We start from the raw sequence: 15,901 nt of genomic DNA, 5'->3' as shown, positions 1-15,901 counted from the left end.
TTTCCTCTCCAGTACGGAGCATTTACTGTTTCCTACACAAAGTGTAGTTAAAACTGAAAGATAACACTAATCCGCTCAGCATGGCAAACTCTAAATCAAAACGCACAGTGTCAGTCAATGCACCCAAAGTGTCTGCCATGGTCACTTTAGTCCAGTATGCTGTCTAATTTTTTTTTTTTTATACTTTGCTGCCTACTCCTGTGTTGTGTAAGTGTGTGTAACATACAGTGTTCTCTTCGACTGTCTTCATATCTATATATGAGTGTATCACTTTCAGTCTGTTTTTCCTTTTCTTTCACAAATTATGCACTGCATGGTGTTCCTGTTTTGATTTGCACTTTATTATTTATTGTACAAAAAGAAGAAGTAAATAGAGAAAATATATGCATATTATGTTGTGGTTATTGTCATCTGTATATAAATACGGTCATGCAAATTATTACAACAAGATTAGTTTACAAAAAAAGTTAATCTCATATCGATAGACAGTACAACACTCACTGTTCTTTAATACTACATTCAAATATTGCTGCTGGTCTGGTCTTGTTTTGATTTTTCAAATTTTATACTTTGCAAAAAAAAAAGGGTTTAAATGTCCTGGGAAAAAAAACCCCAACATAAACGTTTGTAATACACATTAAATGTGATACATGACATTTATCTGGATGTCACAAATATATTAAAAGCAAAAATTATTTTTCACAGCGCATACTGTATTGCCACCCATGTATCAGAAATAAACTGATTCTACATATTATTACACATACTAATAAACTTTTCTTGCTCTTCATGTACTCATATAGCTTGACATTATGGACAGGCCGAGTCACACCTAGATCTGAAATGCACTTTTATTAATTATAATTTTTTCACCACTTTAGCATACCAGAATGAACTCATAACCTGGCATTCAAATCCATTCACAAGGTAATCCACAATGCACTGGAGGGAAACCCTACGCTGGAAAGTACAACCTCAGATAATAGACCTTCAATCTCCATAGCAGATAACCAAAATCCATTTGAGTGTAAAAAAATTCTGACAAAACATTACACAGCATGGATTTAATAATATAAGACAAAACGGAAGTAATACTATCAAAACAACAGAAATCAAACAAGATTTCCCCCAGCAGTGAATAGCTTCTGTATGAACTGTGCTGGGAATACTTTAATAAACCTTCAATAACTCCACTTACATTAAAGTAACCAAAGAATAAAATAAAGCTACAATTGTTCATAGCAATAAGTCAAACACAAAAAAACAAAAAAAACAAATGAAAATTATTATATATCCGAGTTCTTATTTTAGTAAATTAATTAATGCTGCTTTTTATTTGACCTCTTCAATTAAGTTTTTTTTTCTGTTATGAAACTTTAAATGTACACTGGTTTATATCGACAATCAGAGTCCTGACTAGTGAGTCATTCACTCACAATAGGGTGAGAAAATAGAAGTGAAAACCCCAGGTGAAACAAGTCATCCTACTTCACCACAGGAAGCAATTCTTACATAAATTAGCAATTAAAGGAAGCCCTGCCTTTAACCACTTTTACACCACATACACAACCATGCATTATTCATTTGTTTCCGGACACCTGACTGCATTCTTTCAGAGCAGCCAATGGGTAAGAGTTCCAGGTTTTTTATTTCACCTTGCACATTCAGACCTGCCAAACCATATGAGAGTAATTTGTTGACAAAGTTGTTCATAAGTAGGCTTGAGGTGTGCAAACTCTTGGCGCTTTCTTTCAAAATATCCACTATGGGTCACCTGTTGAAGGGAGAGTAGGACAAGATATAAATATTGAACAAAATGTTTGGTATAAAACATTTTAGATTATAATTTGTTTATAGGTACATGACCTCCAATCCCTACACTTCTAATCTGTTCTGGAAAGAGTAAACCTCCAAAATATTACATAGAAAACGCTAATCAAACATAGCCATTGCACACAAAAAGGGTTCTTTCACATGTAACAGCTGTAAATCCCTTTATGGTTTTATACAAAACTATGTATTTAAATAACCATCTAACAATGGAACACAAAAACAAAAGTTTTGCACTTTCTAGGTTTAGTCGTTCAAAATTCCAGAAAAGCTGTGAAGCTGTGAGTTAAAAACTAATGCCCTGATGGCAAATCATTCACAAACAACATTTCAATGAAAATAATACAAAGACAAAATTTCGAATGTTGAAACTGACTTTGTTTTGTTGGTTTTTCTTAAAAATACATGCCCGTTTTTAAAAACAGGTAATGTGTAATACTTCAAAAATTAATTAGGTTGATTGACAACAGGTAATGACATGACTGGATTTAAGATGAGCATCTCAGGGAGGCTGAGGAGGGGTGGGGTTCTACACAGACTACACAGGCAAATAGTGAAAAGCACTAGAATGATGTTTCTGGGTATAAATAATCAGGGATTTAATTATCTACAGTATATAATATATATATATAATATATATATATATATATATATATATATATATATATATATATATATATATATATATATATATATTAAATCTGAGGATCTGAACTATCTATATGCAAGGGATGAGGCTCAAAGCCTGTATTAGTTGGATGTGGTCTTCTGGCCCCAGATGACACTAGATTAAAAACAGACATGTTTCTGTAGTGGAAATCACTGCATGGGAAAGGGAGCATTCGGGCTTGTTATAGGTGCACAGTTCAAAAGCCAGCATACATGCACAAGGCAGGGGTGACTTGCATGTCTGAGAAGATACCTTTAATGCTAAAGAATATACACAGGATATGAAGCAACATGCTACCACGAAGACAATTTATTATTATTATTATTATTATTATTATTATCATTATTATTTTATTTCTGGGAATTCCTTTCTTATTTCAGTAATACAAGGCCAATCCACATTCTTCATGGATTACAACAACACTGCTCCTTAGTAAAACAGTCTGAGAGCTGTACTAGTCCAGAGCTGTCGTTCATTGGAATATTAAAAACACTAAGACAGGGCAACACAGTGGTACAACAGGTAGTGTCGATGTCACACCCTTCCATATAAGCAGATGTACAGAGAGCCAAGAATCCTGACAGTGCACTGAAAATATCAGACTCTCCATCAGCTTGTAGGCAGAGCATCTTTGGCTGAGATTAGATCTGGGTAGGCTCCAGACCCACTGTTACTTAAAAATAAAAACATAAAAAAATAGATAAACAAAACAAACAAAATACTAAATGTGTACTATTTTCAGTTAGATATAGGCTTTCTATAATTTATCAGGTTTTGCTATGTTCACACTTTAAGTTTTGTGCACTCAAGAGTTACTTTTTCATTTTCCAAAGGTACAGGGTGCAAGGCTTCACTATGGACACACTAAATTCACTCTTTCCTGAATACCACACAAAACAATAACAGGACTATATACTGATGATCCAAAATATTGAAACCACTTTATAATATGCATTTAAGGTAGATACCATATGCCAAATCAACAATAACAAATGCCAAAACCCTGGGTTATCCAGCAAAAGACTGCTCAGAGCATGAAGCTCCACTGGATTGTCTTCTTCCTAAAGTTCATCAGCATGCCATCTCCTCCCCAGTGTACTGTTTGCTAACTGTAGATGTGATGTAAGAGAAAATAGGAGGTCTCACACCTGGCGTCCTTACTCCATTGTTCTGCAGTCCAGCACTCACAGGCCCATTGTTGGTGATTTCTTGTACTTGCGTTTTCTCACCAACCTTATCGATTATTGCCAACTTACAACTTCTCAACTGTGCTCAGATTTTTGCTCATTTCTTCCAAAACCAACACACTATGACAACCGAATATTTGCTTACAATCTAACAAAGCCAGTATCACAACATTTGTTGTGGTTATGAGATAATGTTATTCATTTCATCTGTGAGTAGTTAATCTGTGTCTATTCTAACACACACGGTTTCATAAAGATCATAGAATAAAGATAAAATGCTTAGTCTACACTTACTCAAAACCACCAGTAGGAAGTGTGGACAAACATTAGACTGTTATATGCACATGGGCATTAAAAGGATAAAACAAAAAGCTGTGTATGATTTAATCAAAGTTTAATTAAATGTACCTTTCTACATATGGCATTTGGTAGATGTTCTTTTCCAAGGTGTCTTACAGATTTAAGTCATTTGACAGGTGAAGGCAGAGTCAGGTGTCTGGCCCTAACAGCAGTGTTATGCAAGCAGGTAAACTAATGCCATTCTATTGGTGCAGCACTGTGTGAAATCAACCCACATTGTGATCTGTTGAAGGCAGTAGTGATTTGTGCACTACACTACACCATTAGCCCAGAAACAAACCCACTCCCAGAAGTGTTAGTTAAATTACATAATGCTATCCACATACTTGCAGGAGACACCGTCTGATTCCGCCATGACTATGTCTGCGTATAAATCTGGGGGAGGAAGAATCTGCAGATCTATATCCTCTTTGTCACTTTAAGGCAAAGAAACAAGGAGCAGAGTGGATGCAGAATGAGTGCAATGACACAACCAGCAAGAACATTTTACACACTGTACATGCTGAACCAGTCTGACAGCATGCCACTACAGAACAATTAAACAGCTCACAGATGGGGAATTTGTACGTGTACATATTTGTGTATGAATGTCAACATCCTAAAAAAAATAAACGTACTTGTTTGCCGGTTCCTCTATAAAGACCAGAGAAAGAGTGAAAACAAGAGAAAAAAACAAGTTAGAAAAAACTGTTAGAGTAAATTTACAGAATTATTTTCACTATTTAAACCTCTTGAAGTCTTACCTGGCTCTGATTCTTCAATTCTTCATTTATAAACATGCAGGAAAAGAGAGGAGAAACACAAACACGATCTGAATTCTCTGTGAAATTCATATTAAACTGACTACAGAAAAACCTATACAAAAAAATAGGGATTTGGAAAGCAGTCTTACATTGTGTTCCTGTTCAGTGTAGTGTGATTAGGTGTTTTAGGCTGTGCAAAGAAGGTAGCTAGTTTCTGTAGAGCTTCATGTCTTGCTCTGCAATGCATATAATTGCAAGATGGTTCAGATCAATTAAACACATACTTAATTATTTATCGTTTTGAATTATTTTGTTGAAGTGAAAATAGCATAAAAATAGCCAAAAATAAATAACACATTTAATAACAAAAACAGTAAGTCTTAGGCAGATATAAGAGTTTAAAACTATTAATCTCTGCTGTATTCAATTTTGTACAAATATAAAAAAAACACATCCGTACAATACTGACAGTTGTTTTTGTTCCTGTTTTCTAGCTACAGTCTGGATACGTCATTCATTTAGTGACGAACTGATTTGCTGTAGCAGGTGCAGGATGGTAACTAAAAACTGAGCTTCCTCAAACCTTTTTAAATAATATATCAATATTTGCTGTCCAGATAATGATCATACATTTCTCAAAATGCTAAATTAGGTCTTTTACTTGTGTAATACAGTTAAACTAACTTTATTATCAGTTCTTCATACACAATACAAACAAATAAGATTATTCTGAGCAGACTGAAATGGAGGAAGCATATCAGTTGGTGTGGCACTTACTGAACATTATCATTTACATCAGGCTGTGTGTGATGAGTTGAATTTGGCTGCTGACTCACTGAAGCAGGAAAGAAAGAACATTTTAAAAAGAGATGACACACAGCACATTATCAACATCTACAATGGTAAAAAAAAAAAAAAAAAAAAGCCAGGCTTTTGGTCTGATCTATTACAGGTTTAGTGCAAAAAATGAACAAAACACCTGCAAAAAGCTCCTTATGAGCACTGAGACATAGCTCCTTACCTAGCACCAAAGTGTTTTTTGTTAACTCTCAAAAAAAAAAAGACTATAATCTTTAAAAGGTTTAACCTTTAATAATTAGGTTTGACCTGTAATAAATAAACAACACAAAAACACTATTCTTCCCTTTTTTTAAATGTAAAGATCTTTCAAAATTTGATGAACGGGACGTTTCCTACTGTTTTATATAAACCTTTCTTTTTGACAACACTTAATAATCAATTGAAGCACTAAAGAAACCAACTAATCCAGTTCTGAAAGTGGAATTTTTGGAATCTTCTCATCAGCTGTGCAAACACACATGGCCTTTGTTGCCATATTTTTCATAATGTGCCATGCATTTTTAAAGGAAGGGAGGTCGGATTAAACAGCCATACTGGTGTAAGACTTGTGCTGTGTCTGAAACAACAGCAATGCTGTAAACTAATGTAGTATTCTGAGGAAGGAAAGGCACAGAGCCGTGTCTGAAATGAATGTTTATATAAACGCTGCCTGTTTCTGCTCCAATATCTTAAAGGTTTTTAGTAATTATATTAGAAAGCACTATAGGTGTACTGCTGACCTGGTAACATGTTGAAATATTACTACTTTTACAGCCTGTCTCTTATGCTACTCAGTAACAAACACCTTAATTTAATAACATCGCTTTCTAAGGCAATGATAGTATGAAGTCTGATTCGCTTTCAGACATGATAATAAATAATGACATCCTGGAAAATGTGTGTGTATATGTGTATGTGTACATACACCGAACCATAGCACTATGACCACCTACACTTGCAGACATGGTGGCAGTGTGTTATTTTCTGTGGTGATGGTATAAGTGGATCAGGCACAGCAGTGCTGCAGTTGTTAAACACCTCATTGTCACTGCTGGGCTGAGAATATTCCACCAAACCAAAAAATATCCAGCCAACAATATCCTGTGGGCAGTGTCCATTGACTAAGGATGATCTACAAACTGTGCAAACACCCCATACCCCATTACAGACACAGGCTTTTGAACTTTATTAACAAGCCATTTCTTTATTGATCTGGAGAAAATGGCATTCACTATTTCCATAAAGAATATGAAATATTGACTCATCAGACCACAATAAACATCTCCACTGTGCAATGTTGATATATGGCTAATGATGTGCATAGTGCAATCTTAATTTGCATGTGGGGATGCACAGACAAGCAATGTTTGTTGACGGAGAGCGAACAGGATATCATCCCCACACAAACATGCCTGTTAGAAAGATAACTTGCTGTATTCCCTGAATCCTATGTTCATTCACTCATTCATTGTCTGTAACTTATGTAATCCGTTCAGGGTCATTGTGGATCCAGAGCCCACTCTGAGTCAGAGGGCATGAGGTGGGTGAAATCTGTTACTGCTCTGTATTTCCCTGAATCCTATGTTAAAATTATGCATGAGATATTATGAAATATGAAATATATCTGGCAAATGTGCACTGAGGAATGATGTTCTCAATTTGTTGCTGATTTTTGAAGCAATGTGGTCGACCTTAAGAAAGAAATTTATCCTCAAGCATGGCTGCATTATATATCTAAGATATTTCAGACTTTTTTCACACTTGGACTGTAATATAGGCATCAGTTTCAGAATTTCCGCGAATACATTTAAAATGTTCGTAAGATAATCATTATATATCTTTTACTTTTCTCATTTACAATTCAAAGATTCATTCATTCATTCATTCGTTCATTCATTATCTGTAAGCGCTTATCCAATTCAGGGTCACGGTGGGTCCAGAGCCTACCTGGAATCATTGGGTGCAAGGCGGGAATACACCCTGGAGGGAGCGCCAGTCCTTCACAGGGCAACACAGACACACACACACACACATTCACTCACACACTCCAATTCAAAGATGTTTTACCAATTATTCCTGTTAAATGAGTGGTTTGTACAAATTTCAACTGCTCCAAATGAACCACAACTTCAAGCACACACACTCACTGATTCATTCAGAACTACACTTTAAAGATGATATTTTAATAATCCATTTTGTGTAACACCACCTTTATTTAACAACCGAAGTGCCTTAAGAATTTGTTATCTTTCTTATCATGTCAGTATGATTACTATCTACTACACACTTTACATGAGTTTACTTCCTAAATGTCTCACCTGTTTCCAAAGAAGATGCCATTTGATTCAGTTGTCTGAAATTAACACAGACAATTTTTATCAGTGCAAGAGCAAAAAAAAGAGATACAAGATAAGTATACTTCAGTGTAACAGTAAACAACAACAAAAAACTGTGCTCAGTAACAAATAACTAGAAGGAAACACACACAATCACGTGTTGTCTCAGTACTTACAAGTGTGTGTTGTTAGATGGAGTAAATACAGTATCGTCATCATCACACCATTCCTCACTGTCATCTGTGACTAAAAACACATTTTTGTCTGAAGTCAAATATCTTAAAGACTCTACAACACTTCAAATATTTGGTGCAGAAATTGACCCAAATGACTGAAAAGTCTAGATTACTTTCTTTTAAATTTAGAAACACACTTCCTTCCTACTGTAATGAGGCACAAAAATGTTCTGTCAGAAAATTAAATATCTCAAGGTCCATCACAAGTATAGTCAGCTGAATAAACTTACAGCTCTCACGTTGTAAGGGATAATGGTTTGAGGACCTGTACACACAAAAATAAGTCAGTGAACATGTTTAGAAAAAAAGACTGGATCTATATAAACACAAATATGATGGTGTTACCTGCCAGCACCATCCACCTCATGCTCCGTAATCAGGTTACTTTTGGGCTCCCTGGATGCTTTAGCTCTCCTCCCTAGTTCCATCATCTCTTGGACATCTGTCTCCATGCTCTCCACAGAGACATATCCATCTGAAAACAAACATGTTTATATAATACTCCAACAGATACTGCAGTATTCTATTTGGGCAAGCTCCAGCCACCGTGCCGCTCTTAAATATTATATTATATTACAATTATACTTAAACATATTAGTATATTTAAACATAATAGCAGGGCTCTAGACTAAATTTTGCTCTTGTTGCACTTGTGCACATTTTCTTAGGGTGCAATAGCACAAAAGTTAATGCAGTTTGTCCAAACTGTATAGTGAACACTAGCATTAAAATTGTTTTAATTATGTTGGAATTTGCAAGTGTTTATATTATGCTAAATTAGTTATTATTGAGGCGGCACGGTGGCGCAGCAGGTAGGTGTCGCAGTCACACAGCTCCAGGGACCTGGAGGTTGTGGGTTCGATTCCCTCTCCGGTTAACTGTCTATGAGGAGTTGGTGTGTTCTCCCTGTGTTTCCTCCGGGTGCTCCAGTTTCCTCCCACAGTCCAAAAACACACGTTGGTAGGTGGATTGGTGACTGAAAAGTGTCCGTAGGTGTGAGTGAATGTGCGAGTGTGAGTGTGTTGCCCTGTGAAGGACTGGCGCCCCCTCCAGGGTGTATTCCCCGCCTTGCGCCCAATGATTCCACGACCCTGAACTGGATAAGTGCTTACAGATAATGAGTGAATGAGTTATAATTGAATAACACTGGGTAATACCAGCTTATCATTTTTACTGGTTAATGAAGTGATAAAGTTAAGACAATAGAGCAGTAATATTATTTAACATATAAATAAGTATATTTGATGTACACTACTGAAAGGAGCTCAGAGGCTGTGTTTCTAAATGTGAGCATTTTTTGGAGTCTTTATATAGATATTTTGGCATATTTTGTTATGATTTTAGCTAAATACATTTGATATTATAAATTAAAGTAAAATAAACTCTTAAAGTCTAAATGTATTAAGTTGCAGGTTACCCTTTGGACAAACTCACATATGTTGTTGCAGTCCCTGGCTAGCCATTTTCCTTTAGGGCAGTCTGTGGTGCGGATAATGCTGACCGTGTCTCCGGCTTTCACTGCCAGGTCATCCTTACGGCCTTTACAGGTCTGCATTACTTTGGCTTGGTACATTACCTCCTCCTCCCCTGTGATCTACAAAGACAAAGAGACACACAGAGGGACAGGTGAGTTAAAAACACACTGAACACGAACAGAAAACAAACAATGCACACTATTTGTGTGTGTGTGTGTGTGTGTGTTTTTGCAGGTGACACTATAAAAAAGCCAAAGGTTTGCATCTATATATCTCTTACTTTAAATTTTTTCTTCATTTCATTTTTCTTCTTTTCTTTCTCCTTCTGTTCCTTCTTCTCTCTTTCTTTCTCTTTCTGTTGCTTCTTATCATTCTGATCCTTTTCCCTTTCCTTGTCTTTATGTTCCTTCTTCTCCTTATCCTTGTGTTCCTTTTCTTTCTCTGTGTCTTTGTGCACCTTCTTTTCTTTTTCCTTCTCTTTGAGCTCCTTCTTCTGTTTCTCCTTCTTCTTCAGTTCCTTTTCATCTGGGTTTGCAGTCTTTCTGTGAGTGTAGAAATGAGATATAACATTACACCTGCTTAATTCGGTAGCAGAATATATAAGATAATGAGTAATAAAGTAAGAAAGAGTAAGGTAGAATAATAAAGAGTAAATATTGAAATATAAACACATACTTGGATTTCCTAAAGGTCGCATGTTTCTGAAAACAAAAATATTTAACCAAGTGAAACACTAAAACTGTATTTGTGAAGCTAGCAATATAAAAAGAAAAAACATTTATTAAAAACAAAATTAAGTCAAACATATTGCATCTCTTAGAAACAAAGGTATACAGTACTGTGATAAAAAAAACTCTAAAAAATGAAACACTATAAATCATATTTAGTTTTGTTACCTAAAATTGATGAAAATATGGATGAAAATAGCCCTTACCACAATTGATGCATCAGCATATGGATCTACAAGCACAGAGAAAGAGATAAGGCCATTAGCTTTTGACAATGCTGTACCAAGCAAAAACGGAAACGCTACATATATCTGATGACATATTCCCTCAAACTGACAAAGACAGCTGATACATATCTACTCTCTGTTAACATCTGTTAAGTTTTAGTGTGTTAGTGGGCTATCAAATAAAATATCTCTGTGCAGGTAATTGACATCTACAAAACAAAAGCCTGATAACACACAACACTAAAAGTGCTTTCTACAGTAACTTTGGCAACTTTGGGGAAAACATAAAGTGTTTTCATACTCAGTGGAGCGCCCTTGTGCTGTTTCTTTGCGGTCTTATTTTTCTTGTTGACTGCAATATTTTCACCTCCATTGCAGTTCATCTCCTGAACCCTATGGAAATATAAAAATACTCATTTAGAAGCACAGTGTCTGGGAATAAAATAGGGTACGAATGTTCAGCAGAAACAGAACACTTTTCAGGAAATGACCAGGGATGTCCTCACTATATCCCTGTCTTGTAGACAATTATAATGATTTAAATAAACCACTCCAGTGATTTACCCAGATGGAGATGGGATGACTGGAGTATCTGTTACTGTAACTGGAAGTCCTGTGGCCAGTGTCTCTGGAAGCCCAGAATCTGATTCCGTAATATTAGCGTTCGGAACAAACTCTTCTGAACTCTGATGTTCTGGACTTAAATGCTCCAAAAATGTTTTTTCATGAACCGACGCTGTAGGATTTCCATGTTCTGGAATTTCATCCTGTGGGACGTCAAGGGCAATGGCTTCAGATGAATTGTCATATTCAGAATCATCAAATGTTGAATCCTCTGAGGTAAAATCCAGTGGAGCTGGAATAATGGTCCCTGTAAAAAATGTTTCAGATAAGAGGTATCAACAAATATTTATATCCAATAACTTTTAAACAATAGCTGAGAGCTAATACGTTTAGCTCAGAGAGACTGATAAAAAGATTCTCTGGGACAATATATAATATTAGTCACTTAAGGGAATCCTACGCTTCTGGAATCACTCTAATTCTACATATAGCACATCCTACAAAATATTACTAGGACAGAAGTTAAGAAATGTAAAATAAAATGATAATAAAACAAAACAAAAATCCCCATAAGTAGGATTTAAAGACTGGGTGCAGTTGTACCGTTTTCCTCCACTGGCTGAACTGGTAAAGCGGAGTTCTGCAAATCTGTGTTTACGACACGGGGTGGTTTCTCGGGTGTCATAGCTCTGACAGGGGTTTTTCTAGGGGGAGGTGGAGGGGGCACAGCCTTTACCCTAACAGCTGTCTGCTCAGGCAGCACTTTTGGAACACGTGAACCACCTACTGAAGACAGAAGAGGCAGGAAGGTTAATTAAATGGACACTCAGGAAAACCACTGCAGATTATATTAACAAAACGTACTAGAAATCTAACTTACTCGGCTATACGTGGATAACCATTCAAACACACAGCATTCTACATTATAAAATCGTAGAAATACAATTTTGCTCTCAATATAAAGGAACTCGGTGGCTGAGCAATGTGTGTACAAATATAAACAAGTTTTATAATGAAACTATTCCCTGAGAAGAACACACATTCAAAATGTTCATTTCTTGGTGAATATATTAACATTAATTAAAACATTGCTCTTTACAATGTTATTGCAGCTCTTTCAGATGACTCATAAATTTACTTGAGACAAAACATTGCTCAAACTTTCAGTCATTCAGACTATGAGAGACATGTTGCACTGCACAACCACAATAGGGTTTGTTAGATGCCTCACATACCGACCCTCCCTGAAGCATGAAGAGTTTTCACTGCATCTCAATATTGTTCCAACACTGCTCCTTATACATGGGCTCTGTTTGGGCTCCATTGTAAGGGTACGCCACATATCCTCAAACACAGCTTAAAAGAATGTTTTCTTGTCCATTAAGATGGTGGATATTCAAATAAAAACTTATAACACAAGCTTCTGCCACACTACACAACATGTAGTACAATACTGTGACACAGACAAATCCACCATATTCTCGAGGCAAAGACAAATTTGATGTGACAATAATACAAAATTACCTTACTGCCCATCTACTATTCCTTATGAATAATCAATGGCGTCATTTGTGTTAAACTGTAAAAGGTGATGATTAAATGACCACTTTGGTTCAAACACTTACTGTGATCAAAGCCATTTGTAAGTGATATTTGAGGTGTATGAATATTAGACTCTCTTTTGGCTACCTCCCCTGCCTTATCCTCATAGTCAGCTAGGGGCACAGCAACATTTTCTGGACCTGGGGAGTCTTCCACAGATGGCTCTGGATCAGTTTGGACTGCCTCAGGTTGAACTGAAGACTTGGGTGGTGTGACTGCAGGCAGGATCGTCTCTACTGAGGTCATATTTTCAGGTGTGGTAGGCGTGGATGTTTGATGGCTCATAGCATGCTTTTTCTTAGCCTTTTCAAGAAGGTTAAAAACCCGCTGATCACCAGGGTTATGCCTCATGGGGGCCATCTCCTCAGCTCTCTCTAGGGCAGACAGGGCTGAAATGCTTTTAGGTGAAGTGGACGACGGATCCTCAGGTGACTTTTTTGTTTGGTCCAGCAACTCATTTGAAAAGCTTTCAGATAAAGTGGATGATGGAACCTCAGTTGTTTCCTTCATTCGGTCCACCAACACAGTTTCAGCTGTGCCATTTCCCATAACTGGCTTCATATCTGTGACTGAAGATGGAGTCCTGGGGCTAGAGGCAGCATATATATCTGGGGTTATCGTTGATGGCACAACGGTAGCTGAAGGCTCAGGAGTGACTGAGGTTGGTGCGGGGCTGGCTGTACGGGAGAGACGTGGACTCCTGGAAACTGGTGTAGCAGAAACTGCAACTACTGGGATAGGAGGTTCAGGAGTAACTGGGGCGGGAATATTCTGAGCAAAAATGTCTGCATCAGGAATATCTTCTGGAATAACTGGAGGAGGAATTATAATATTAAATATATCTGGGATTTCTGGAGGGTGCAGTACTTTCTCTGGTACATCACCATCTGTCTGTGGATCTGTAAAATTGACATCATGTGTGATAGGAATTTTTGACTTGATTTCCAGAGCAGGAGTAATTTGGGAGACAATATTTGCAGGAACATTTGACTCTGGAACTACTTTAGGAGAAATAGCTGATGAAGGACTAGATATTGGGGCTGGACACCTGGATTCTGGGACAACCTCTGCTTGAACCGGGGGAATAAGAGCCTTATAAGATACAGGCTCACACACTTTGGGAGTTGCATTGACAGAAGGCGAATTTGTGGCAGCAAAACCATCAGGCACCAAATTTTTTGGTAGAGCACTTTCTGAAGTGTCTGTTTTCTCATCCTCATGTTTTCCAGGCTTTCTAAAGTTGAACACACTCTTGTCATTAGGTGTGGAGACTTCGACAGGAGATCCCAAAACTGGAGAGTTCGGGAGAGTCTCAAACTTGGGGGTCTCTTTAATGACGGGAGTAACAGGACTCATGGGCAGAACCCGGGGTAGGTTCTTATTATTAAAGGCTTTTTTGACTATTTCACCTTCCTTTTTCTGTTTCTTATCCAGCAAATCATGATTTATATGAGTGTCATTCACTTTAAATTGTAAATTGTCAGGCTGAGAAAACTGACGCTTGACAGGGCTCTTTTTCTCATCTTTGAAAACCACACGTGGGGCCATAATCGTGTGATTTTCAATGGCAGAATTGAGGGTGGCAACCAGAGGATTGCTAATTTTGTTTGTGGGAGAGAGTGTTTGGGGTTTTTTTGGGATGGAAGGTTTGGTTCTAATCTTCAGAGTCTCATCATTCTGGAACCTAGCCCTCAGGGTTTTAAAGTCAACTCCTTCACCCTGTGGAGCAATGAAAATATGTTCACAGGTCAGGAAAATTATTCCAAATTGTAAACAAACAAACAAAAAGAAAGATTGAGTAACTAATACATTAGGATGACAAAGTTTTTGCCCTTAATTGTAGTAAAGACACAAATTTGACATCATATTAAGCATGTTACATGACACTGTCAAAGATTTAAAGGGCACAGTTTTGTACATTCTTCACTTTAATACTTTACATTGTTCAGTTATTATATATCTAAGAAACAGTGCATTTTTAATTATTATACAAAGTTTTTAAACATTAAAACTTGCACGAAAAAGGAAACACACACAGTACATAATAGAAATAAATACATTAAGTTATATTTATCATTAAAAAGAGATAAATAGCAATACTTCAGAGGACAGCACAATCAGGTCAGTTTCTACTTGTTTCTACTTGTGGACAACCACACCCCCCTCAAACCTTCATTATATTCTTTTGAATAGAAAAAAAAACCATTCCTTTGATTAGGTTAAACATGAAAATCTACTTCCTCCCAACCCCATTTGCTTTTCCTACAAATGATTTGCAAAATACAGGCTTGTGTGGCCTAGATGACTGCTTATAACTTATATAACTTTAGTGAGAAAAATACCAAAGTTAACTAGCCAAGACACAATAATATATACACATTATTAGAATAGGGCATTCTAAGTGGGTTTTTTTATCCCCCTCATGTGACCAAAACCAGGGCCAGGTTTCTTCAGACAAGGCTTTGAATTAGTCTTTACATTTCTATAAAGTGACTGATTATTACCATTGTGAATGAGTAGTTTCTAGTTCCAGTAAAACAAAACTCACCTCCTCCATCGTATGTGTGCTACAAAGTTCCACTAAATGTTTGAAGACACAATCTTGTCCTCTGCTTCAACTTGCCATCGTCATTAACACGAGAAAAGCCTTTGGAGTTAAAACAATCCTCTCCTTAAAAAAAAAAACACGTTTAATCCTGGGGTAAAACGGATAATCTCTCAGCGACGGAGCGGGAAAACAGACAACGCGCCGCCCGCCTTCAGCACCCTCAGCTCTGGGCGTGTGGATCTGAGAGCGGCTGCTTGGGGTTTCGGTGACGGAATGAAGACAAGGGAAAAAATTCATGAAGAAATCCACGCAGCGGCGCGGCCCGTCACCCGTCAGACGAGTCTGGTCTGAAGAGAGAGAGAGAGAGAGAGGGAACGGACACTCCTGACTGCTTTCACTCAACAAGAATGCTGTCCGTCAGGACTGGCTTGAGACCTGTAGGAGAAACCTCTGTTTCATATAAATCCCTCGCTGGAGGCCTACACCTGGAATAAATTTCCCTATTATTAAGGTGTTGAGATAAATGTCGATGATACATTTTAACTCGGGGATAAG

The 15,901-nt window shown here is 37.1% G+C and overlaps 1 protein-coding gene across 1 annotated transcript; it reads right to left on the bottom strand.

The window, feature by feature from the left end:
• Positions 1-1,636: 1,636 nt before the first annotated feature.
• LOC136702704 (FYN-binding protein 1) lies at positions 1,637-15,650 on the bottom strand. Its single transcript, XM_066677853.1, has 19 exons — positions 15,347-15,650; positions 12,822-14,517; positions 11,800-11,982; positions 11,197-11,503; positions 10,934-11,025; positions 10,612-10,637; positions 10,353-10,378; positions 9,958-10,219; positions 9,637-9,796; positions 8,548-8,677; positions 8,433-8,467; positions 8,143-8,212; positions 7,949-7,983; positions 5,568-5,625; positions 4,940-5,026; positions 4,791-4,810; positions 4,665-4,680; positions 4,374-4,463; positions 1,637-1,774 (listed from the first exon to the last, which is right to left on the bottom strand). The coding sequence occupies exons 1-19, from the start codon at positions 15,353-15,355 to the stop codon at positions 1,771-1,773; spliced, it is 3,306 nt and encodes a 1,101-aa protein (XP_066533950.1). The 5' UTR covers positions 15,356-15,650; the 3' UTR covers positions 1,637-1,770.
• Between the last annotated feature and the right edge of the window lie 251 nt (positions 15,651-15,901).

The sequence above is a fragment of the Hoplias malabaricus genome, chromosome 7 (assembly GCF_029633855.1).
Source record: "Hoplias malabaricus isolate fHopMal1 chromosome 7, fHopMal1.hap1, whole genome shotgun sequence".
Classification (NCBI taxonomy): domain Eukaryota; kingdom Metazoa; phylum Chordata; class Actinopteri; order Characiformes; family Erythrinidae; genus Hoplias; species Hoplias malabaricus.
Note: the sequence above shows the minus strand (reverse complement) of the source record. Positions and strands in the feature narration are given on the sequence as shown.

Excerpts from the sequence above, each read along its gene's own strand:
- LOC136702704 (XM_066677853.1), bottom strand. Across the intron at positions 10,379-10,611 it reads ATGCTGATGCATCAATTGTG|AAACATGCGACCTTTAGGAA; the intron begins GTAAGGGCTATT and ends TTTTGTTTTCAG. Across the intron at positions 5,626-7,948 it reads GGCATCTTCTTTGGAAACAG|TGAGTCAGCAGCCAAATTCA; the intron begins GTGAGACATTTA and ends TTCCTGCTTCAG.